General features: G+C 43.7%; 1 protein-coding gene across 2 annotated transcripts in view; it reads left to right on the top strand.

Moving 5' to 3' along the window:
* Positions 1–828: 828 nt before the first annotated feature.
* The window catches only part of CCDC169 (coiled-coil domain containing 169), a 28,883-nt gene continuing 5,115 nt past the window's right edge, over positions 829–24,596 (top strand). The window contains exons 1-7 of one of the 2 annotated variants that reach the window (XM_077927147.1): positions 829–1,070; positions 2,566–2,648; positions 3,686–3,796; positions 3,906–3,946; positions 12,704–12,802; positions 12,995–13,048; positions 17,320–17,396. In XM_077927147.1, coding sequence (XP_077783273.1) covers positions 1,000–1,070; positions 2,566–2,648; positions 3,686–3,796; positions 3,906–3,946; positions 12,704–12,802; positions 12,995–13,048; positions 17,320–17,396 — 536 coding nt within the window. In that variant the 5' untranslated portion in view covers positions 829–999. The remainder of the gene's footprint in view (positions 1,071–2,565; positions 2,649–3,685; positions 3,797–3,905; positions 3,947–12,703; positions 12,803–12,994; positions 13,049–17,319; positions 17,397–24,596) is intronic. The other variant, XM_028726505.2, reaches the window with a different exon arrangement.

Below are 24,596 nucleotides of genomic sequence, written 5' to 3'. Positions count from 1 at the left end.
AGGTTGCATTCCAGCCGTTTTTAAAAATGCATTGCCTCAAAATGAGTCAAGCTATCAAACTTAAAAAGCCCTAGTTGATTTTGCATGTAGCAGCAGGGCATAGCCATGATGCCTGCCTAGTAGCCACTAATTTTGTTGTTTAGTCGTGTCCAACTCTTCGTGACCCCATGGACCAGAGCACGCCAGGCACTCCTGTCTTCCACTGCCTCCCGCAGTTTGGTCAGACTCATGCTGGTAGCTTCGAGAACACTGTCCAACCATCTCTTCCTCTGTCGTCCCCCTTTCCTTGCGCCCTCCATCTTTCCCAACATCAGGGTCTTTTCCAGGGAGTCTTCTCTTCTCATGAGGTATTGGAGCCTCAGCTTCAGGATCTGTCCTTCTAGTGAGCACTCAGGGCTTTTTTTCTTAAGAATGGATGCCACTGATAGCCGCCTCTTTTAACCATCCTTTTAAAGCCACCCACGCTGCTCGCCATCCGAAGATTAATTCGCTGCCACCCCTCACTTTGTCGTTTTAACAACCCCTGGAGGGCAGCAGCAGAATGGCCAGAGCTGCAGTGAACTCTAAAGCCTCCTTTCTCAAACTAGGCACCTGAAGGGCTCCGGCGAGCTCCTTCTAAAACTCCAGCACAAGCAAGCAGCTGCTGCTGCTGCTGCTGCTGCTGCCAAAGCTTTGGCAACAATTAAGAGTCGAGGATCCCTGTTGAAACGCCCCCGTCAACAAACCGCGCCTCTGCAGCCGAGCGCACGCGCGCCTTCCCCTGAGCGGCAACGGCGCCCTCTGCCGATCGGCCGAACGCTGACGTAAACCCGAGAGAGAGAGAGCGAGAGAGCGCCGACACGCCTCCTTTGGACGGGCTCCACGAGGTGGACAATAAGGCACGCGGGCGACCGTTGCTGTCACGTGTTCGCCCCAGCGTTCCTTTCTCCGCCCCCGCCCACCACCCGCTGTCTTCTAGCTCCAAGGCGACTGAGACGCAGTGCGGCTGAGGGAAGCGCCATGGGAGAAGGCGGCGAGCTGCCGGACTTCGAGGGGCTCGTGCTGGATCTGGGGCAGGAGAAGCAGATGAAGTGAGTCTCCTCCGCCCAGCAGCGCTGCGCAGAGCCCCGCGCAAAAGGGACGCATTATTACGCCGCGCCTCGTTTCTGACTGGCAGGAGCGCCAGAGTCCGCCCTCATAATAATAATAATAATAATAATTAATCATTGTTTCACTGCTTGAAGGAACTACTTTTCTACATGTGCTCTCACACACGGTGTCCCCTTCTGCACCCTGTATTAATAATGATATTTTAGCTGGAATGTCGAAGAGCTTCGTTTGTATTCATCGGCCATACCAACAACAGCCCTTCAAGGTAGAACAGTAGGAATGCCTCTATATCGTGAGACAAGAGGGAGAGGAATAATGGCTTCTGCCTCCCTGAAGACCTGCTGGGTTCACTGAAGAGGAGAGTCTTGAATCCAGCACTTCCAAACAGATTGCGTAGCATGCTTGGCCAATTATACAGCTCAAATCTCAGCATTGACATCAGTTGCACATTTTTTAATTAAATGTTCCATGTTAGAACATCGATGGGTGGTGTCTTTGGCTTCTGCCTACACAAGAGGCCACACTGCCTGAAATCATGTGGAGGTTAGAGCACAGTGTCATCCATATGAACTTGGCCGTCAGCTTATTTGTGACTGAAGCTCATTTTTTTCATGTAGCTATCACTAACTGTTTTTGGGCGAATTCAGTATGCCAGATGCCATTGTTATCCTATGTCTTCTGTGAAACCAAAGTACACTGTACATCACAACACTCAGGTGCCTTTTGGGTTATTTTTGATATGTTATAACCCATGCTAAGCATTGTTATGGAAAGGTGGGTTATAAATGTTAAATACATGCTTCATTCTAGTTAAGTAGGGTTCCAAGGTGTGGAGACACTGGGAGTGGGATTTGAATGAAGGAAAGGATATGAGAGAAGCAGCTCCATGTGCTTGCAGAAATATAATACCACCCCTCCAGAATCATGCATCTAGAATACCGCAACACACACTAGACTCGGCTGACCTTGAATATGGTTGGGAAACTGCAACGCAGTCACAGGAGTTTTGAATGGTACCTTATGAGGATGTGTTCCTCAGTGAAAAATCCCCCAGTTATCGTATATGTTGCCTTCTGTACACCTCTGGCCTGTCAGCCAAATGCAACCCTCTCTATCTGGCCTTTGGACTCTCCCCAAGCCATGACCCCTTTCACCAAGCCGCAACCCTTATGAGGTCTGCTCTACACCCTCCTTTAGTGCTGCTGCCTGGCTGGAATGTGTCCTAGAACCATGATAATGTCACTTCCTTGCCTGGATTGGGAGTGAATGTGTGGGTGAGTGATGTAGAAACCTCTGGTTCTTGTGGCTGGAATGTAGCCTTTTGTACAAAGATAACAGTCACACCTGTTGTCCATCCACTTTTGCTTCTGAGCCCACCCACCATTGTGTGCATCCCTTGGGCTGAAAATTATTCCCTTCCCCTTGTCTATTAGAAGGTTCTAAATTATGTAACTGTTTGTTATTTCCACATTACAGAGAAGTGCTAGAACTCTCAGTATTCGAAATGAAAAACACAGTAGCAGAACTGGAGAAAAGACTTAACAGTGTTGATGATGAAGGTAAGAGACTAAATTCTAGCCTTCTGCGAATGTAATAAAAAGCCCATGATGTTGTACATCTAATTACAAAGTAAACACAACAAGAGTCTTCAGGCATTGATATTAAATTGCCTTTTAAATGCCAGCTGTGCATGCTGATCAAAGCATACTGTTGCATTTTTCTCACTTCCATGAGTAGCAAGAAGCTGCAGGAACAGCAGTAAGTGGGTTTGGGATTCTTTTGGAGGAAAAAGCACAGGAGACTTGCGGCATTTTTGTAATATTTCTTTTATGAATATTCAGCAAAAGTGGGGGCAGAGACAGCAGTTCCAAGACAGCAGATACACTAATACACATCAGTTCTCTAGAAAGCCCCTGCATGACAAGGTGCTTCAGGCTCAATACTTAGCACATGTTCACACATATACTCCCTAATTCTGCCTCTTACCTGCATGTTCCAAAGAATCTCACAAGTGGTGCTGTTATCTCTCTCTCTCTCTCTCTCTCTCTCTCTCTCTCTCTCTCTCTCACACACACACACACACACACACACAAGCTCTGATGATTTTCCCATTCCTAACACTCAAGAGATCTCTATTAGGAAATATCTTAAATGGTCCATGGTCAGAGCTGATGGGAGTTGTAGTCAAGCAACATCTGGAGGCACCATGTTGCCAACCCCTGTCTTAACAATTAGCTACCAGAAAGAGACATCAGCTGGCCCATCTTCCCAGCAAATGGAATCTGCCAGCCATCTGTAATAATGAAATTGGATTCAGGTTTCCAATGTGTGGGGACAACAGCTCACTTGCTCTTGTACCAAAACCACTAAGCATTCTCTGCCAATGAACAGTCAACCTGCCCAGTTTTTAGCAGGGAAGGAAGTCTTTCCCCCTTATCAGGTGCTTCATTCCTTCTGCATTTTGCTGCCCTGTGGACCAAGAACCTATGAGATGTTCTAGCATGTTATGGATTTGGGTAGCCTTGTCAGTTTGTGCTGCAGATGAATATTTTAGCAAATTGAATCATGCTGAATTGCAATTTATTTTTGCTTTAAGACAATGAATGGAAAACCAGATATGAAACCCAAATAGAATTGAACAGACAGTTAGAAAGGCAAATTGGCCTTCTCCAGGGAAAAATGGAGCAAGTTCATGAAAGCCCAACAGGTATGGCTTAAGATTTTTTGTTTGGCATTGACAGCTATTACTCACAAACATTGTCTGTGCTTGCATATTGTTGATCAGAAGGCTCATGACATTTTTTTCTTATTTGTAGACAGATTGGCATCTGTTCGCTCCTTTGATCAAATGCATGTGGTAAGTATGGTGGCATTTTAACTGAACAAATGTCTAGTAGTTCTACTATATTCTACTATATAAGGAAATGTATGTTTTATATTGCAGATAGATTGGTAATCTTGAGACACATCTACTCCCCTCTCGTTCTGCCTTGTAGCATTTCATCGAGGAGTGGTTTGGCTTAAATAATTGCTGGCTTTTACCATTGAATTGTTGTGCTTTTTAACTGCCCCAGCCTCTCTTGGACTGTTCCCATGATGGCTGTAGGAAAAGCCTGCATGGGTCGGCACCCAGCATATGGTGAGACAGTCATATGTGATCACTGATCTGTGTACAAATTGGCTTTATAATGCATTGGCAAATGCTGAGAATAAACCCTGTTTCTTAGGACTTCTTCATGCATTGCTGGGTGGTGGTGATATCCTGCTGGCCTGTTTATTTAAGAGACTTCTATACTGTTTTTAGAACAATTGTTTCACAAATTCCCAATACCCTTATCAATAAAAGTTGACAACTAAAACCAGCACTGGACAAATGGCCTAATTTCCAGCCAATATCTGGAATAAACATTACTTTAACAAAATCAAAGAAGGAGTCTCCCTAACTTCCTAACCCATGACAATCTCGAATAAACTTCAGTGATACAATGACTGCAAAATGCTATGAACATGCATTAAACTTGGACTCCTGACACATATGCAGTCAGGAACTTCTCACCCCTAACCCTAAATTAGAGATTAGAAAAGACTCAAATGACCTGCTTTGGAAGACACATTTGCCTGTTTGTATTTTTGTAATACTTTAAAATAATATGAGAAAAAATGTTTCTCTCAGAGGTTACAATATTTGCATTTAATACTGGAGGTGTGGGATGAAGTATTGTCTTTTGTTTGCTTGCTTGCTTGCTTGCTTGCTTGCTTGCTTTTGTTTCAAATGCTTTCACTGAAGTCCAAGGTTAACATAGGCTAAATGGAGAGCTAGCAGAACCATTTAGAAAATCCTCTGCTTTTGACTTGGGCAAGGTTAGAAAGCATGTTCAGATCGTGGTTAGATAAACTCTGGGACTGTACTACTTCATAGGCTTGGGAGTATCACAGGGTTTGGTCCCTGGAGCCTTAAACATCCCACTGCCAAATCTTTTGGTCAGTGATTGCTTTGCTCCTTGTCAGCTGCAGATCTTGGACTTAGAACAGATGACATTTTAAGCCAATTTAAGATAGTATGGCAACGTTATTAGTTAATTTAGAACTCTTATGGGAGAAGCAATTTTTTCTGAGATTTCTCTAAGATAACTTATTATTAGTTGACCCCTTTCCTAATCAAACGGAAGCCAGTGACCATCGTTTATAATAGGAGAACCAAATTAGAATAGGCTATTCTACCAGAACTTGGCTTTCCCCTACAGCTTTGTTTAGCCTGAAAAGGTTAATATGCTTGAGTTAAAGTAATAAGGTAATAATAATTAAAAAAGGGTTTTAGGTATCATGGGGACAGGAATACTGAAATCAAAGTAAAATTTTTAATGGTAATGAAAATGGTTGGATGACAAATGCAGGAGCAAATTGGATTTTCCGTGTGCAATTGCTGCTAAAGGTCACTCTCTTTGCTCTGTCAAAGAGACATCTTTCTGAGAGTGGTTTTTTTCTCTGTGCCTTTTGCAGTCAATTGTTATCTATGTATTATGGTGTTTCTAAGTATATCTTTTGAGCTTGGTTTCTTCCCCAAAGTGGTGGTGGAGTAGAACCAATGAACATGATTAGATGCAGCAGGATAGAACTGAAAGGTGTAACGTACAAGGAGAATCTGTGTCTTTACATTTCAAGGTAGATATTGAAACTGCTCCCTAAAATCAAGTGGCAGCTCAGCGGCATCCCTGCTGTCTGCTCTGTTTCATTGGCACATTCTTTAGTGCCCCATGTGCTTTATTTTATACTGGCAACAATTATGAAGCAATCAAAATGCAATTCACTGGAAGCATCATGCACTGTGAATTTTGCTTTCTGCAAAATTAGGAAGCCAGCATCCTTTCATCAAAAGAGATTTCAGGGAATGAACAAAAATTTTCTTCAGAATTTTTTTTTTAGCAGAGGTGGCCTTCCTCTGTTTCTGCCATGGTGACAATATCTGCACGACAGCAACCTAATAGACAGATCCTGATAGGCAAATACACTGGTGAAAATTGCAGGACTTCCATAAGTATGATACATGTAGTTGTGATACCGTCTTAGCAACATTTCTGTTGGGAACAATTGAGGAAGCTGGGATACATGATGTAACTTATAGTGGATATCATTCATTCTGTAATCCTGCATCCATACCAGTTTTCCTATGGGAAGCTACAGAACTTGGGTTTCAAGATTCAGAGACAGTAATGATTCTGAATTCAAGTTTCTGTGTTTGCGCTCGGGTCTTGTTAGCAAGTTTCCTCCAGGCACCTGGTTGGTCTCTGTGAGATCAGAATGCTGGACTAAATGGGCCACTGGCCTCATTCAACAGGGATCTTATATTCTCAAGATGAAGGAGGATGGCTGTGGATAATGACGCCAGCAAGTGGAAGCATAGGGCTGTGGTATTTCTAGTCCTTGCATGTGTGTCATATGTATATGCAGAGAGTAGTAGAGGGGCACTAAGACTGCACTCCTAACTTAATTTAACTGGGAGTAGGCTCCACTGAATTCAGCAGGACTTGCACCTGAGTAGATGTGGGCATATTTGTGCAGAAAACAGCAAATAAGAGATCACAAGAGCATGCCAATTTACTTGTAAGGAAATATTCCAGTTTAATGATACGGTTGCCATTTTTTATGAGCAAGTTGACTTACAGGGAAACTCTCCCACTTGCCAGGAAAAGCATCCTTCTTTTCAGATTCATGCGAGTATTGGCACTACAACTTATTTTGAAATTGAGAATAATTTCATCACAGCAGAGATCACATGACATTTTGGGAATGTCTTTTTACTGGGTGAGACCAAGGGTGGACTTTGGCAATCTTTTGTACTATGGGGCTCTGTGCAAGGCCAAGATTTGGCGCCCACAGATGGATCTTCTCAATTATGGAATTTCTCAATTTTGTGCCCCCTCAACTTGGCACTGATTTCCCCATGATAAAACTCTGAATTGAAGTCTTAATTAAGGGCATGATGCTCCCACTGGCAATTGCATCAGTTGCAGAGTGAAGCAGGCCTTCCTAGTGTGTTCTGGGATATATCCTAGGAAAAATAACTAGTTAAGAACGGCTGAAGTAATACAGTGGTACTTCCGGTTACGAACTTAATCCGTTCCAGAGGTCTGTTTGTAACCCAAAACTGCTCATAACATGAGACGCACTTTCACTAATGGCGCCTCCCACTGCTGCCGCACTGCCGGTGCATGACTTCCGCTCACATCCCAGGGCAAAGTTCACAACAAGGGGCATCTACATCCGGGTTAGCGGTGCTCATAACCTGCAGCATTCGGGTTGGCACGTAACATGAGGTTCCACTGTATAGGTTTATTCAATAAACCTGATTGTAAAATTTAAAATTAGCCACCAGGGGGCACTTCATATTTAAATATGCTCCAGGCTTTTAGGTCCCTAGTTTCAGAGTCTTTTAGCTCCTGACATAGGTTAGTGAGATATTTTACATATTGATCACAATTCAGGTAATGATAGCCACCTTGCAGTCCCATTGGTTTCAGTGATTACAGGAGGCTTAAAATTGCTCTAGCATTGGCTGTGTTGTGCCCATTGTATTTGTGTGGTTTATGTTTAATTGAAGAGTAGCCATGTTGTCAGTTTTACCACAAGCACCATCATGCGTACAGTATAAATAATCCCATATAGGTGCAATGGGACTTTTGCTACAGTAGCAAAATAAATTAATTAATTAAAATGCAGCCTCTCTAGTCTTAATTTATTTTCACTAATTGGTTGCAAATCTAAGTGCTGGCATCCATGAGCTTCACAGTTGTGGCTTATAATGTTAAAATATGTCATTAAGCCAGCTGATAGAGACCACCTATTGGCTTTTCAAGGAGGGAATGTTTTTCTCTTTCAGATGGGATATTTGCATTCAGTTTCAAATGGCAGGTTGACTAGCTTACAGGGGCTTCACAGTGGTTGTCATTTCCACAGCGTGTCAAACAAATACATCACATCTGGGCCTCTACCCGATGGAGAAAGTAAAAGGGAATTGAGATTAAAATAAATGTCACTAGCTCAGCAGTTGATATGCCAAATTTTGGGGGAAACAAATTTGCAGTCCTTTGAGAAGGGGCTTAAAATGCATTTTGAATACTAGGGACTAATTAATTAGAAACGCTACTTGCATTGCTAATTGTGCAATATGCTATATTATCCAGAATGTGATTACTGTGTATGTTAGTGGCTTTAAAAAACCAGAGGCTGCCTGCAGCCACATAAAACAGTTGAATAATGGTTAAACCAGCAATACTGCAGAAGTGGAGAAACAAGGATCTGATGAGGCAATTCTCCCCTGAAACCTGAGACTTTGCTAAATGCCAAAAATAAGATATGAAATCAAGGGAGCAGCCCACCAAATTATGATGCTCCACAGCCTTTTAGGTTGTAATCGTTTGCACACTTACCTAGGATGAATTGATAAATCTTTCAATTTCAGTTTCTCTCAGTGTTCCTTTTTCCAAATCTTAACTTCAGTTCACCCTTTCCATATCACACTCTGATTTTTTAAAAAAAACTTGCATGAAATTTTGTACACATGCTGTGTAATATGCATATTTTTAATGCAGTTTTGCCTAATATACACATTTTGTGAGCAATTTCCCCTCATCTGAAGCACTTCTGTGCATTGTTTTCATGAATATATGCATTTTTGTGTATACTTTCTCCTTTATACACTTTTCCCTGTGTATTTTTGTTGTTGGAGAACAGCATTGCAAAATTTGGAGAAGTACAAATTTTGAAGGATAGCTTGCTGCATTTTGGTTTGCAAATTGTTTTGGGAAGTGCAAATTAGGTAGGCTTGCACATTTCTCTCTCCTCCGTCCTGCTCTGTCCCTATCTGGGAGTAAGCTCTATTGAACATAGTGGGACTCACTTGGAAGTCAGCATACATGTGATTGTACAGTTACGTATTCCCCACTTCCCTGAGTACTGAGGCATTCCAAGGACAGCCATTACTCCAGTTTGGTTTCCTTTGGAGAAAGAGCTCAGTGGAGACTTAAGGCATTTCTGTAATAATTTGAGTTTATTTATAAATATACAAGGTGAACAAAGGTGGAGGCACACAGCCTAACCCATTTACCAGCAGCAAATTCAACAGTCCTACATCTGCTGGGCAAAGAAGGCAGCTTTGTACCCCTAGAAAGGTTTAGCTTAAAGCTCCTATAGCTTTCTTTCTTTCTCTCAGGAGCAAATTAGCCATGATGTCTGTCGCATAGTTGTTTGCACTTGGGTAGCTGATTATTACAGAATAAATAGTTGGGTGCAGGGAAGCCAAACTCAAACCATGACTATGATGTTTGAGGAGATGAAAAAAGAGGCTTTAATCCTGCCCACCTCCCAATCTGAATCACCTCCCCATCCATGCCTGATATTTGCAATAGGAGGAAAGCGTTAAATACATTAAGTAAAAAGGCTCCATTTTACTGGTGCATCTTCAATGCAAAAAGAGTATCTCATTGCAGAATGTGATGTTCGTTCATATCTTCACCAATTCCTCAACAAAGGAGTAGGCTACTTCAAATGGCAGTTACATTGGCAACATTTTGGATAACAAAATAATATTATTCTTTGGTTTACTCATCAGCTCTTTTAGTGATTGTTTCTTGTCTCTGAAGCAAAATTGGGATACTCACTGGTAAATATTTGTTTAGTTCATAGTTCGCCTTCTCGGAACCCAGGAGAGTTGTATGACAGATGAGGCTTATAGCTCCTGACATGTTGTCATTCTGTCTGCGCTACAAAGATTTCTTTTTCCCATTTGCTTTGGGGAGAAAACACATTTGTTTTAGGGATCCCCCCACACACTTTGAATTAAGAATAGAAGGAAATTTCATTCAGCCTACATTTTAAACATTTTAAACATTTATTTCACAGTTCCCAGATTTATATGCTGTGTGGAGCATAGGTTGACAATCAGATTTTGTTGACAATACACTTCTGTGTATTTAGTGATACAGTTTTGGTGCAAAAATGCATATTTTACATAGAAATGTGTACAGAAATGCATAAATTACATATATTAAGGGAAAATGTATAGAAAAACATACATTTTTGCATACTTTAGGGGAGAGTACGAACAAAAATGTGCATGATTTAAAAGAAAGATTGAATGCATTTAAAAAATCCACAGGAAATGAGACAACAAACTAATGATTGAACACACGCAAAACTGACATGGAACAAACACACATATGAATTGACCAACATTCTCTCCATGACAGTGGTCAACTGTTGGTTTATATTACAAAAAAGAAACATTTTTTTAAAACCTAAAATAACAACAAGCAACTTCACAAAATCTATTACAATACTCAAAACTACTGAGTGAAAGGCCTGGGAACAGAAGATAGACTTTGCCTGGTGCCTGAAGTTACCAAAGTAGGAGCCAAATGAGCTTGGAGGGGAAGAAGGTTGTACAAGCAGGGTGTCACAGCATAAAAGGCCCTTCCTTTCCCTGGACTACTGATGGGGACCCCATGTGGAGGGTCATCAGATGACCAAAGCAGACAGGCAAGTTGATATGATAACAGGAGTTCCTAAATGTTAGTTATCCTTTTTCTGCATAGATCCAATTAGTTTGACTTAAATCCACTGCCAATCAGATCTACTGGTTTTCTAGGCTCTAGTATATCAATGGTGGAGGTTCTTCATTCGAGAGAGAATCATCCATAAATGAAAGATGCATGCTAGACTTTGGAGTTTATTCAAGAAGAAAAAGTAGTTTTTCATCTTTCCATGCTGTGTGTTACTTCCTCTAGAGAAGATTAAAGTTAACAGTCAGCTACCCAGCTATGGGAGAATTCGTCTTGCAGTCTGTGGCTCTGGTGTCAGTTTTTGACTTCAAAACCAGCAGGGGATTTATTGTAATATGTCAGCATTTTTTAAATAACATGCCACTTTTGTTCACTTCTCTGTAAATTGTGCTCTCTGGGGGTTTTTTTATATATAAAAAGAATACTTCTTTCAGCAAGCTAAAAAATGGACAGCTCTATTGTGGAACTAGTGTGATATATTTTTTAATGATCAAATCCAAATAGCTGTTCTTACTATATGCTGTTTACCTTCTCCACCCCCCCCCATATAACCTGTTTACCTCCCCCCCCCATATAACCTGTACAGTACCTGACTCCATAGAACTTGCAAGAATTTCTGCAATGAGCTTCTTGCAGTAGTCCCATCACAGTGAAAAATTTTCAGTGCAATCTGATGCATGCTTACTCAGAAGTAAGTCCCACTTTGTACAATGGGCCTTACTCTTTGGCTAGTAAGAGTGCAGTCCTAAACACATTTGCATAAAGTAAGTCCCACTGAATGCAGTGGAGCTTCCTTCTAAGAGATCTGTATAGGAGAGCATTGTCGGGATACATTTTGCATAAGCTGATTCCTACCTGTTTCCACGGTGATAATGGAGTGGCCATATTGCTTTATAATCTGGACCTTTATGACACATATTCCTCTTCATTTTAAAATGTTGAGATTGGAGGTTACACAGGAGGCTTTCTTGTGAAGAACTTTCAGAGCAGTATCTTTCATAGTGCTTTACATAAGATTTTTCAGGCACAAGCTGCCTTTGCATAGGCTTGACTGAAATGGTTTGCAGGTGAAATGGAGAAGGCTGATGGGCCTAATTAGAACCATGGGCCAGAGATTCACCACTTTGGTTGGCCACTGAGTGGCAGGAGCTCTCCAGGGTTTTAGAAAGCGGTCTTTCCCAACCCTACCTGGACATGTAATGGCAATCCATGGTTTTCTACAGTGTGAATGAGCTGGGGCAAGCTTCTGGTTCACACACACTTTCCTCTTTCATGACTGCAAGGTGGAGCTCAAAAGTTTTTTTCTTCCAGTTTTAAGCCCAGTAAGGTTCTGATGATGTCTGAACTTGCAAGTTTTGGAGCCTGCCTTGTTCTCAAACTATGGTTTAAACAAACTGTAATTTCATCAGGTTGGGCATTGCAGGGAACCGTGGTTGTTTTAAACCAAGTGGAGGTTTCCACTCCCCTCCTCTGGTGGACAAGAGAGGAAGAGGAAATGCATAAGCTGAAGGCTTCCTATAACTTGTTCAAGTAGCAGGAAGCCATAGTTTTCCATAGTGTCTGAACTGGACCAGTGCCTAAGACTTTTGAAGGAGGGGGAGAACTGACACAGAATTATGTAAATGGTACTGAAAACAATGCTGCCAAATCAGCAAGAATCTTGTAAAGCAAAGTAGGTCTGTGCAACTGAACCATGATCTTTCCTACCCACGGCATTTACCTAAACTGGAGTTACAGAAAACACAATTTGCTCAGTTGGGAGAGGACAAGAATCAAAGTGAACTGCAAGCATCTCATTAAGACATTGAGACTTTACAGTGCAGAACGGATAGCAACATATGGCCTGTTTTTTCTTGTCTTCATCTTTTTGGGCAAGTCAGCAGGAGACTAATAAACAGCAGGAAGAACAGTGACCGCAATTGCTAAGCATTAAAAGTGCACATCCATAAATTCAGGATAGTAGAAATTGTCATCTCCATTTTTCAGTTAGTGAAATAACAAGAAACTATGTATAAATCTGTTGATTTTATTCTATTTTATTTTGTACCTAATGGCAGGATTCTTTAAATCAATTTCTTAAACAACTGGGAGAAGAGAAGAAAAGTCTGCAGAACCAACTGAAAGATTACGAGCTTCGATTGGAACAAGAAGCAAAGGTTTGTATTTTGCCATAACCAGCACCACAAATACTTTAGAAGTTTTTATTTGTTGTCCAATATGTTGTTGTTTACAACACTGATGAAAAGAATACAAAAATGAATATATAAATAAAATCCTGAGCTATGCTTTTCTTTAATCTTTTGTCTGTTCTTCTGTTGTAACTACTTATCTGTTGTTTTGGAATTTAGGCTTACCATAAAGCTAATGATGAACGTCGTGCATACTTAGCCGTGATTTCACAAGTAAGTCCAAAAATCTCTGTAGCCTGATGAGAAAACATTTTATCCTAAGCTGATCATTACTCTTTTCCCACTGGACTTTTCTTCTCTATTTTAAGCTGATTTGCCTCCAAGCCAGAAAACTCTGCAAAGCTAAGTCTGACTCAGCTGGAATGCTAGAAAGGGATGTTAATCACTCTTGCCATCTTTTTGCCCATGTCGAATTAAATGGTTGAATCTGTGCTTCCACCCTTGACAGCCAATTGACTACTTTGTTCCACCAGCAGCAGCCTCATTTCTATACTGCATTAAGTTTTACTGCTGGCAGACAGGTTCTCTACATATTGCTTCTTTCTCCCCCAGCTGCAATTCTATTAAAAATAAGCCTTTGTACCACTTTGATATCATCATAAGGTGGAAGATCTTCAGTTACATATTTTCGTTTTCTACATCAGTCCTGACTAGATCTTTGCCTTTGAGTAACCAGTGGCTTTTGTTGGCTCATTACTTGAGTTTAATTAAACTTTGAAATGCAAAGACTTCCAGTCCTTTACAAAATATTCCAAAGACTTGACTGTTTGGAAGGAGGAAAGATGATGAAGTATCCCATTTTAAAATACATTTTTTCCTGTCTGCTAAGCCTGATAACTAAAATTACCTGGGGGCCTGCCAGTCTCCTGTCTAAAAAAAAGTTACTGAATATGTTACTCTGTTAAAATAATATGTCTGTTATGCTGCCTTAATTTTCCTCAAAGCAGCTTACAAAACAAATCCATACAAAAACATAGCAGACTAACAATCCTAACTATGTCTACTCACAGGTCAGTCCTGTTGTATTCATTGGGGCTTAGTCTCAGGTGAGTGGAGTTCAGATTGCAGCCTGATTTGTCCCATTCATTTCAATTGGTTTCAAGTTCAGCCATCGTATTATAGGTTGGATTCAGGCTCAGTGGCATAATAAAACTGCAAAACATAAAACTGCAAAAGTCAGCATTATAAGAACAGCACTTGAAAGCAGCAATATATCTGAAATACCACAAGAACCCAGGAGGACAGGATGGTCTTCTCTTGATGCCTCAAATATAGCTATGGAGGTACCAAGTGAGCATGTCTAGTGAAGGAGTTTCATAGTTTGGGCGCTACCAGAAAAGGCTCTCTTGCCAATATGTTAGCTACCAAAACCACAAGTAGGAAAAGGATCTGTGGAGACATGAAAAGTGGGAAGCTGTCATATACTGTACCAAGTCAGACCATTATTCCTTCTGGCAGTGGCTATCCAGAACTTCAGGCAGTCCTACCTGCAGATGCTTTGGATTAGACCTGGGGCCTTCTGCATGCAAAGCAGATGCTCTACAGAGCCCTTCCCCAATCGAAGATGATTTTAATTGGCAGGCAAATTCATATTGGAGAAGATGGTCCTTTATATAATGTGGCTCATTCAGGGTCAAAAACAGCACTTTGAATTGGGGCTGGAAATGGACATCACAGGCAACCTGATGAGTTTCAGTATTATTTTAATGAACTTTTCAGAAGGAAGCTATTGTAGTTCAAGCATTTACGTGAGCACCCTGCTTCGGCATCAAGCTGCCTTCAAATAGATTTCCCTTGGCCAGCCCTGTTGGTGTGCCTTCCCTGGTTCAGGCTGCTAAATAGATTTAGCATTTATCTATTTATTTAAATTATTATATATAGACTGCTTTTTAAACAAAATCCTTCTAATTATATGTGAACATGCCTGTGAACACCCAGCTGAGTGACTCAGAATGGAGCATACTCTTGTTTCTCTCACATATGGCACATATTACATATATACATTCATAGTGTGCACACACAAAAATGAAGCTTGTATTCTGCAATCCTAAATTCATATTGCGACTGCTATTGGAAGTGTCATCTTTCCCCAACCCATTTGAAGAGGATTTGGTAGCCCCATAACCCAATATTTGGTTCAGCATGCCACGTGGATTGATGTGCTATATTTTGACTTTTAGGTGCAAAGTATCACATTTTTTAGACTCCTTTAGTAATCAAGAGTGACTTGGATTATATATGACAAATTCCAGCTCTCTTAGTAGCCTTGAATTACTGCAAGCATATTGGAGGTGCACCCAGAGTTCCTTGTCTTTCAGGAGCAATGGATAAATCATAAATTTTTGGAAGTTACTGTAGCTTGGGAAGTACCTTAGCAATATTCCCTGGCATGAAGTCAAGTCAGCAAGGCTGATGATGATGATGATGTATATATAGTTTGGAAAAGAGTCTCCTTATATTGTTTGAAGAAAATTATTCCTTAAATAGTATTCAAAGTAGTAGCTTGGCATGATGCTTTGCCTCTACTACAAACAAACAACTGTCGCTCAGTTCATTGTGTATCAGTGCAGAGAAAAGGGAAGGCTGCAATTAGCCATGTTTCCATGTATTTAAGCAGCAGGCAAATGGTTCACTCTCTATAATTATCTGTGTCTTCTGGAATGAGGTGCCATTGCTGAAGAACAACTTTGCCTTGTTTGGCTAGCTAATAATGATGCATTTCTGTTTTATAACACATACACCGTTTAAGGAGAATGGAGAGGAAGAAAGGAAGGGAACAAATAGGAGGTATGTGTTCACTCATGGGCACCTAGCTCTCTATTTAGCAAGACTTAGGTTAACCATCTTTGGAAACTATTGGTGCAATCCAGAAAAAGTCAGGCATCCCCTATGTCCTTTTGAAAGTCAGTAAGTTTTCCCTTTGAATTTTTCTGTGTTTTAGGTGGAAGGAGCAACGTATACAGCTCTAGTAGTATTTGCTGTAGCCTCTGAGATCCAAATAGATTTTTCCTCCTCATTCCTCTTCACAAAGAGTTTGTAGATTTCATTGCTAAAGGACAGTTTGGAAATTATACAATATGATTACTAAAAAAGCATGTAAACTAGAAAGCAGATGTTTCAAAACAACACAAGCATATCCTTCCCTTTCCCACACCATGATGTCCAAAATCATGTTATGATTTTAAATAGTAGTCTTTATTTGGGATCACCAATAAAAGCACCGTTGTGCACAAGTTCTCTTAAGATTCAGATTGTAATAGATTTGTCAATGAAACAATCCTGTTCCATTGGCCAGCAGTCCACTAGCAGGAGCGGTCAGTTGTTATTGGCATTATAAGCATATGCATAAGACTGAAGTTTCAAGCAGCTGTTTTCATTCATTGGTTGATAAATAATAGTATTTATATAGCACTTTCTTAAGTTTTCTGCATGCTCTGTCTCAGGGCTACTTCAGACATAATACCCAGCATTGAGAATGGCCTTTCCAATTGAGGAGCCCTGGACTTGCATGCTCCTTCTTTACCTTATATATTCTTTTTATCACATTGATGCTGAGCTGGACAAGCATATTGACAAGGCAGCTATGACAATGGCTAACCTCTCCGAAAGGGCATGGGAGTATGTGGTGCTAACGTCCAGTACCAACACCAAAGCTTTATGGAAGTGAGTCATGGGCAACTGCAGCCACCAGGAGCAACACCTCAACGCCTCCACATGCACTATGTCAGGAAGATTTTGGGTATCACATCATAGACAGAGTCTCAAACAAAGATGTGCTCTCCCAAGCCCATATTCCAGGCATGTTTGCAGTCCTTTCTCAATGACGTCCATAGGATCTTGCCATCTTCCATTCTGTGGACTTGCTTGGTCATGGCCACAGAATGGAAGATGGCAGGATCGCATGGACTTGCTATATGGAGAGCTGGCTTCCAGCATTAGGTCATTGGCAAACCAACTCTGTGTTACAAAGATGTCTGCAGAGCAGGAGAAAACAAGCTTACTCCATCTTCCATGTCACAGGCCTTTAGATATTTGAAGATGACTATCCTATCTCCTCTCAATCTCCTCTTTTCCAGGCTAAACATTCCCAACTCCCTCAACCATTCTACAAAAGTCTTGTCTCCAGACCACAGTCTGACACTCTAACCACTACACCATACTGGCAATTCCCTCACTCCTTTTCTGGTTTGAAGCAAGCAGTAGTTTACTGTGTTATCAGAACTGACAAAAAAGGCTTGTGCTTGTGCTTGCCCTGCAAACCAGGATTGAAATTATGGTTTCTAGGGAGATGTGGTTATGTCCTTAAGTACTCATTTTTACAGTACCAAATAATGATGGTATTTTGTCTTAACCAGGGGTCATAAAAACTGAACATAACATGCAACATGCATGTAACTTTGTGTTAACAGATCTCTGCCAAATATGTCTGTAACATTTCCAGCTTGCATGTAAAAGCAGGAATGAACACATATTTACTTCTGCAGATTTCAGGATCACTGAAACCCTCAGAGAGGCAAAAAATGGATGCAGTAGAAATGAAGAGGGAAGACCAACTTATGCGGTAAATAATATATATATATATATTTAACCCGGCCTGTGGTTTTCAGGAACTTGGGATAGCCTATGTTGTGATTTACCATTTTATTAACACAACATTGTCCTGGTTTGTTTCATGTGGTAAGTCAAATTGTAGCTTACCAAAACTGTGTGAACGTGCTGGCTCCTGGAGTCGAGCTTGCAGCCACTTTGCTTTTCCTCAGTCTTTTTTATTTATTCATATGCCACACTGAACTAAGCCAAGGTTTAGTATGTCCTCTGAACCAGGGCTTGTGGTAAAGCTCTTTGTGGTAAAGCCAGGTTGGTGATGGCTGGCTTATTCCAATGTAAAAAATGTAACACATCACTTAGGGCTTATCCACACTTCATCTTCTTCCACTGCTTTTCCCTGGGAAAAACTGCTCTTTAGCGCTCAGTCGGAGCAAATGGTATTTTGGGTTTTCTCTGGACTGACGTTTGCCCTGATTTAGCACTGAAGTGCAGTTTTTTCCTGGGAAAGGAGCAGGGCAAGGGGAAATCCGCTTGGATGCATGTTTTCTAGGCATGGAACAAACAGAAGTGTGGATGAGCCCTTAATGTTTATGACTTGAGTGCTGAACTACAACTCTCATCACCCCTAGCAAGCATGACCAGGGATGATGGATGATGTTCAGCAATACCTGGAGAGTTGAGTGTTCAACACACCTTGTTTATGAAATGTAAGTGAAAACAAAAGCCAGAAGCCTTCTTGGGCTTGCTGGTTTGGTTGTACAACTCTTTGGATTCTAGCACATATTTTTATTTTAAATATTAAGGGAAACGGTCAGTTATCCTACTTATCCCAACCTCTTCCTGTCCAGTTTCACCCAACTGAAAAATCTGAGCAACAATTTCTACTTGATCTTTAATATTTTATAGATGGTGCAGTTCTCGTTTATATAATAACAGTGATAATTTTAACATGGCATTATGCCATAGCCTAATTGCTTCAGGTAGATTTGTAAAAGTCAAACTCAGTCTTTTAATTATACAGGTGCCGCAAAAAGCTTTCCATGTTATTAAATGTTCATAATGAACAGATAGAGCCAAGCCATTTTGAGGGGACTGAGGATATAAAACTGTTCTGCTGTGTGGGGCTTGTGTGCCAAGTCTGAATTTAGAACAAATAATTGTTGCAGTAACAATTGACTATAGAACCTAGAATAAAGTATCCCATTATGAAAACCAGATCCTGCTGTCTCATTTTTATAATCTTTGTAGTTTGGCAGTCCACAGATTAAGGGCTTATTAACTGCTTTGTCTTTTTAATTAAATATATCAGTTTAATAAAACAATAATATGAAGGGATTAGTGCAGGTGACATCTTCCGATTATTCAGTGAAAATCAATATTTCATTCCTTAATAACTTAGATCAGTGGTGGCCAACATGGTGGCTTTCAGATCTTGTAGACTACTGCTTCCAGCAGCCCTGGCCATTGGCCATGCACACTGGGGCTGATGGGAGTCCAAAACATCAGCCAGACCCTACATGGCCACCCCTGGGCTTTGATGAACAATTCATTGTCTAGAAAACCATCTTGAATATGGTCTCTGATCCTAGCAGTACAAGCAGCAGTGGTGTGTGAGCAGGGTGGAGCAGCCATCGTGCACTCCCCACAACTGTACTGCCACTCACCAAGACAGGGATGGTGTGGGGCAAGGCGGGCAAAGTCAAGAGAGCTTTGGCTTGGTGGCGGCAGCTTCACTGGAGCTGTTGCCACTCCCCTCCTATATATGGCACTGCTGAGTACAACTAACAATAATCTCAATGCTGGACACCTTCATACAAGGAAATGCTCTGAGTTATATCTGTTGCCAGTGTCCCAAGAGTTACTTAGTGCTGTCTCTTAGTGCAGACCCAGGTCATTGAGCCTGAACTTCCATAGCTGCCGCCTGCCATGAACCACCATTGGCAGGATTGCTACCAACAGCAGCAGATAGGTTCTATGCTTATGATAATATTTTATTTTCTTGTTAATTGTGTTGTTGTAAAGGTATGTTTTATATTTGACTGCCTTTAGTACCATTTTCTTTTGACATGTTGTCAGGGAACTGCCATCGGAAGGACAGGAGGTGCAAAGGCTCACTGAGGTTGAGAGAGACACAGCAGCTGAAGAGGGAACCAGTAGGGGGAGAGGAGGAACTCCAAGGGAAAGTGAGTCGGAGGGATGGCTCAGAGACGCTTCCAGCGAAAACAGTGGGGAGGTCTCAGGACCTCCTATAGGGACACCCACTCCTCGCCGGAAACTGTCACGCCGAGAGTCCAGAAGACGTGTTTTCGTTAAGGAGCTTTTATGTTGGAAACGATTCCGAAAGCAACCACTTTCGGATTCTGCTAGCGACTGACGCAGCCATGCCGGAGGGGCTCCGTCACAGGCAGAGGTTTGAAAACCTGATCAAACTCTGAGGGACTTGCATTTTACGCACAAGCAGCTCATCATCCCATCACAGCAATCCGAAAGTCCTCGAAAGCCAGCTTGTGCAGGGAGAGGCATCATGAGCGACCCAGCCGGAACCGGAGGAGCAGGAGCAGCTGGAGGGGGTCCAAGCCTGGAAGAAAGGTACAGGGCGTTGGAGATCCAGCTTGCGCTGCAAACGGCGAGGCTCGAGGAGAGGAGGGCTCAGGATGCAGAAAAGGGAAAGGAGAAAACCACCCCGCTCGCCAGAAAGGTGCCAGGATTGGTGCAGAAGTTTGGGGGGGATCCCAGGAACTATCATGCCTTTAGAACAGAGATGCAATATGCTCTCAACCTGCAGTTTGATGACTTCCCCGACGAGGAATCGCGAGTGGCTTTTGTGATTGGCCATCTCGAATCGGGAGCGAAGGACTGGGTTAGACCCCTGATGGCAGTGAATAATGAGATCCTAAAGGACACGAGGAAGTTTTTCGTGCCATGGACCTGATGTTTTCCAGCGACATTGAGCAGGGAGTGGTGCGAAGGCAGTTAATGGCTTGCAAACAGGGGAGCCGATCTGTCCGTGAGTACTGGACTGAGTTTACCATGCTGATCCATAAATTGGGGTGGGATCTATCGGCGGAACCCATCCAGATGCTTTTCGAAGAGGGGCTTTCTTCGGCCGTGAAAGATGAACTTTCCCGGGGGCCCAGGGCGGAGTCTATGGACCAGCTGACCAAATCCGCGCTGGCCATAGGAGCACGCCAGGAGGCGAGGGCTTTGGAAAAGCGGGAAGGGAAAGGGGGACGTTGGAGGGAGTTCCGCATTCCAGACATTCCAGAGCCACCTTTCCCGCCGGCAGAGCCGATGGAAGTTGGAACAGCGCGGGCGCGCACAGTTTCAAATCCCAGTGAAGGGCGGAAGAAGGAGGGAAAGAGCGCCAAGAAATGTTATCTCTGCCAACAGCCAGGGCACTTTGCCAGAGTCTGCCCACAAAGAAAGGAATGGCAAGGGATGGCAGGAGCTGTTGGGGAAAAGGAGGAGGAAGGCAAGGAGCAAGTAAAAGCCAACGCCTGGCTGCCACCGTCGGGGCACAGCAGCCAGGCCAAAGAGCAGTGAAAGTGCCCACGCCGGAACCTCCAAGACCTGCTTTAGTGATAGAGGTGTTACTAGAGCTGCCAAACGGACACCCACTAAAGATCAAGGCGCTTTTGGATTCAGGCAGCTCCTGTAATTTCATGAGTAAGGAGTTTGCAGCTGAGCACCAGATACAGACCATCCCTTTAAGTAACCCCTTGCAGGTGACCACGATTGACGGCAGAGAGCTGTTGGGAGGAGAAGTTAGCCAACAGACTGTCCCGATGATAATGAGGGTGGCAAGGCACACCGAACGGATAGCGTTTAACGTGGCCACCTTGGGAGGAGCTCCCATCATTTTGGGGATGAGCTGGCTGGCGCTACACGATCCGCTAGTGGGCTGGCATCAGAGGGTGGTCTCCTTTGGGTCAGCGCATTGCCTAGAACACTGCAAAGAGGGGAAGGTTCCGGGAGGAGCCAGAGTCACCCTAGCTGGGATGGAAGTAACGGATAAAGGGAAGGTGCCCCCGCAATACGCAGATCTGAGCAACGTATTCAGCGAAAGGGAAGCAGATAAACTGCCGCCGCACAGACCCTTTGACTGTCAAATCAATCTACTCCCTGGGGCCCAACTCCCAGTGGGCAAGCTGTACGCCATGTCAGACAGGGAGATGCAGGAGTTGAGGGAGTTCATTGACAAAAACCTGAAACGAGGTTTCATCAGAGAGTCCCGAGCGGTGGGGGTCAGCCCAGTGTTTTTTGTGGACAAAAAAAACACAGATAAGCCGAGGCTTGTAGTGGACTTTAGGGCCCTGAATGCAGTGTCGGAACCCCTGGCTTTCCCTATGCCCCGAATTGATGACATTTTGACCAGGGTGAGGAAGGGAAAGATTTTTACAAAACTGGACCTGCGGGGGGCGTACAACCTGATACGCATAAGGAAGGGGGATGAATGGAAGACCACCATGTTCACCCCTTTGGGAGCCTTTGAATACCTCGTGATGCCCTTCGGTCTACAAGCAGGCTCGGCGTGCTTTCAAGCCTTTATGAACCACGTCCTGGGACCTTTGCTCTACAAGAATTGTGTGGCCTTTTTAGACGACGTGTTGGTATATTCGGAGGATGAGGAGCAGCATGTGAGGGACGTTCGAGAAGTGTTGGGCAGGCTGCAAGCCAACCAGCTGTGGGTGAAACTGGAGAAGTGTCAGTTTCATACCAAGGAGGTGGAATTCCTGGGGTACCGCTTGTCAGACAAGGGATTGGCAATGGATCCAGGCAAGGTCCAAGCGGTACTGGAATGGAAGACACCGAAGACCAAGAAGGATGTGCAAAGATTCTTGGGGTTTGGGAACTTCTATCGGAAGTTCATCAAGAACTTTGCCCACTTGACGGCGCCCATCACCGACTGCCTCAGCAGCAAGAAGAAATTTGTTTGGACGGCGGAGGCGGAGCGAGCATTTGAAGAACTGAAAAGGGCTTTCGCCTCGGAAGAACAACTTCTGCATGTGGATTTACGAAAACCAATGAGAGTGGAAACCGATGCGTCCGACCAGGCGGTAGGGGCGGTGCTTCTTCAACCTGGGAGGAGTACGTCAGAGTGGAGACCGTGTGCCTTCTTCTCGCGGAAGCTGAATAAATCCGAGAGGAACTACACGGTGTATGACAGGGAACTACTCGCCATTCACGAAGCGTTCCGGAGGTGGAGACATTTATTAATTGGGGCACAACACAAGGTGCAAGTGTGCACCGACCACAAGAATTTAGAGTATTGGAGAACGGCTCGAGTGCTCAACCAACGACAAGTGAGATGGGCACAGGAATTCTCCAAATTCCATTTTGAAATTTGTTATGTGCCAGGCCCAGAGAACGTCAGGGCGGACGCTCTCTCACGCAAACCAGAGTATTTGGAGGGGGAGGGGGCAATCGAAGAGAGACATGTCATCCCTGAGGACCGCTGGGTGTGTGGGGCGGCGCTGGTGGGGCAACGAGAACTGGTAGAGGAAACGGAAAATGATGAATATGCCCAGGATAAGCTCAGAGGTCTCGGGGGAGGGCGAGAGCCCCGGAGGTTTTGAGGAAAGAAATGGGGCATTGTATTACAAAGGGGCACTGTATATACCCGAAGGTGAATTGAGGGGGAGAGTACTCAAGCAGTTGCACGATAGCCCCACGGCGGGACATTTTGGGCAACACAAGGCCATGTGGTTGGTTACCAGGGAATTTTGGTGGCCCAAGGTGAGGGAAGATGTAAGGGAGTATGTAAGAGGGTGTGACCAATGTCAGCGAGCCAAAGGGGAAAGAAGGGCGCCGGCAGGGTTATTAGAACCATTACCCACGCCAGAACGGCCCTGGGAAGCGGTATCGATAGATTTTATGACGGATCTGCCAAAGTCCAAGGGGAAAACAGCCATCATGGTAGTAGTAGACCTGTTAACTAAGATGTGCCACTTTGTAGCATGCTCACATGCAGTCACAGCGGAAGAAACCGCGAAGTTGTTTGTAGAACACATCTTTAGGTTGCACGGCGCCCCCTTGAGGGTGATCTCAGACAGGGGCAAACAATTTACTTCCAGGTTCTGGAGGAAGCTCATGAGCTTGCTGCACGTGGAAGTCAATTTTTCGACTGCCCGGCACCCTGAAACCAACGGGCAGGCGGAAAGAGCAAATGGCATCCTCCAACAATATCTGAGGTGTTATGTCAATGACAGAGAGAACGACTGGGTCGAAAAGTTGGCGCTGGCAGAATTTGCCTACAATAATGCGGAGAATGTGTCCACAGGGATGAGCCCCTTTTTGGCTAATTACGGGTGTCACCCCAGGGCATTTCCAGGGGATGGAGGGGAGAGATGGAGCGTCCCAGCGGCCGAACATTTTGTAGAAGAGATGGAAGCGATCCATCATCAGCTCCAGCTCAACTTAGAAAGGGCCAAGGCACAATATAAGAAGCAGGCAGACAAGAACAGAAGGGAAGGTGAAACCATAAGGGTGGGGGATCAGGTGTGGCTGTCAACCCAAGGGTTGCCGTTCAAAGGGGGTTGTAAGAAATTGAGACCCAAAAGATTGGGACCCTTTGAGGTCATTCAGCAGATCAACCCAGTGGCTTTCAAACTCCGGTTGCCCAACCACATGAAATTGCACCCAGTGTTCCACAGGTCGTTACTGTCACCGTACAGGGGGGGACGTGAAGGGGAGCACGCCAGGGAACCCGCCTTGGAAGAAAGGGAAAACAGCAACCATGTAGCGGAAATCCTCGATTCCAGGTGGAAGGGAAATCAGGTGGAGTATTTGGTGGCGTGGGAAGGGGAACCGGAGTCAGAAAACACCTGGGTGACTGCAGGGGAGGTCAATGACGAGGTTTTAATAGAAACGTTCCACCAAAGATTCCCAAGGAAACCTCAGCCTGTAGCAAGGTTTAGGAGGGAGTATTTCGGCACCACCGACGAGGAAGAGGAACTGGAAGGATTCGCGGATTCGGAGTTGGAAGAGGGAATGGACTCCGATGACGAGGAGTACCGAGTGACCAGGGACAGCAACAAGTGGAGGGAAGTGTTCGAGACTTCGGAAGATGAGGGAGGTTCTTTCAGGGGTTTTACCTCCTCACCGCCCGTAGGGGAGGAGACGGGAGGGGGTGAAGGGGGCCCTGGAGGGGAGGTGGATGTCAGGGAACTGCCATCGGAAGGACAGGAGGTGCAAAGGCCCACTGAGGTTGAGA

This window comes from Podarcis muralis, chromosome 4, assembly GCF_964188315.1.
Source record: "Podarcis muralis chromosome 4, rPodMur119.hap1.1, whole genome shotgun sequence".
NCBI lineage: Eukaryota > Metazoa > Chordata > Lepidosauria > Squamata > Lacertidae > Podarcis > Podarcis muralis.
This window is presented reverse-complemented; position numbering and strand designations above follow the sequence as displayed.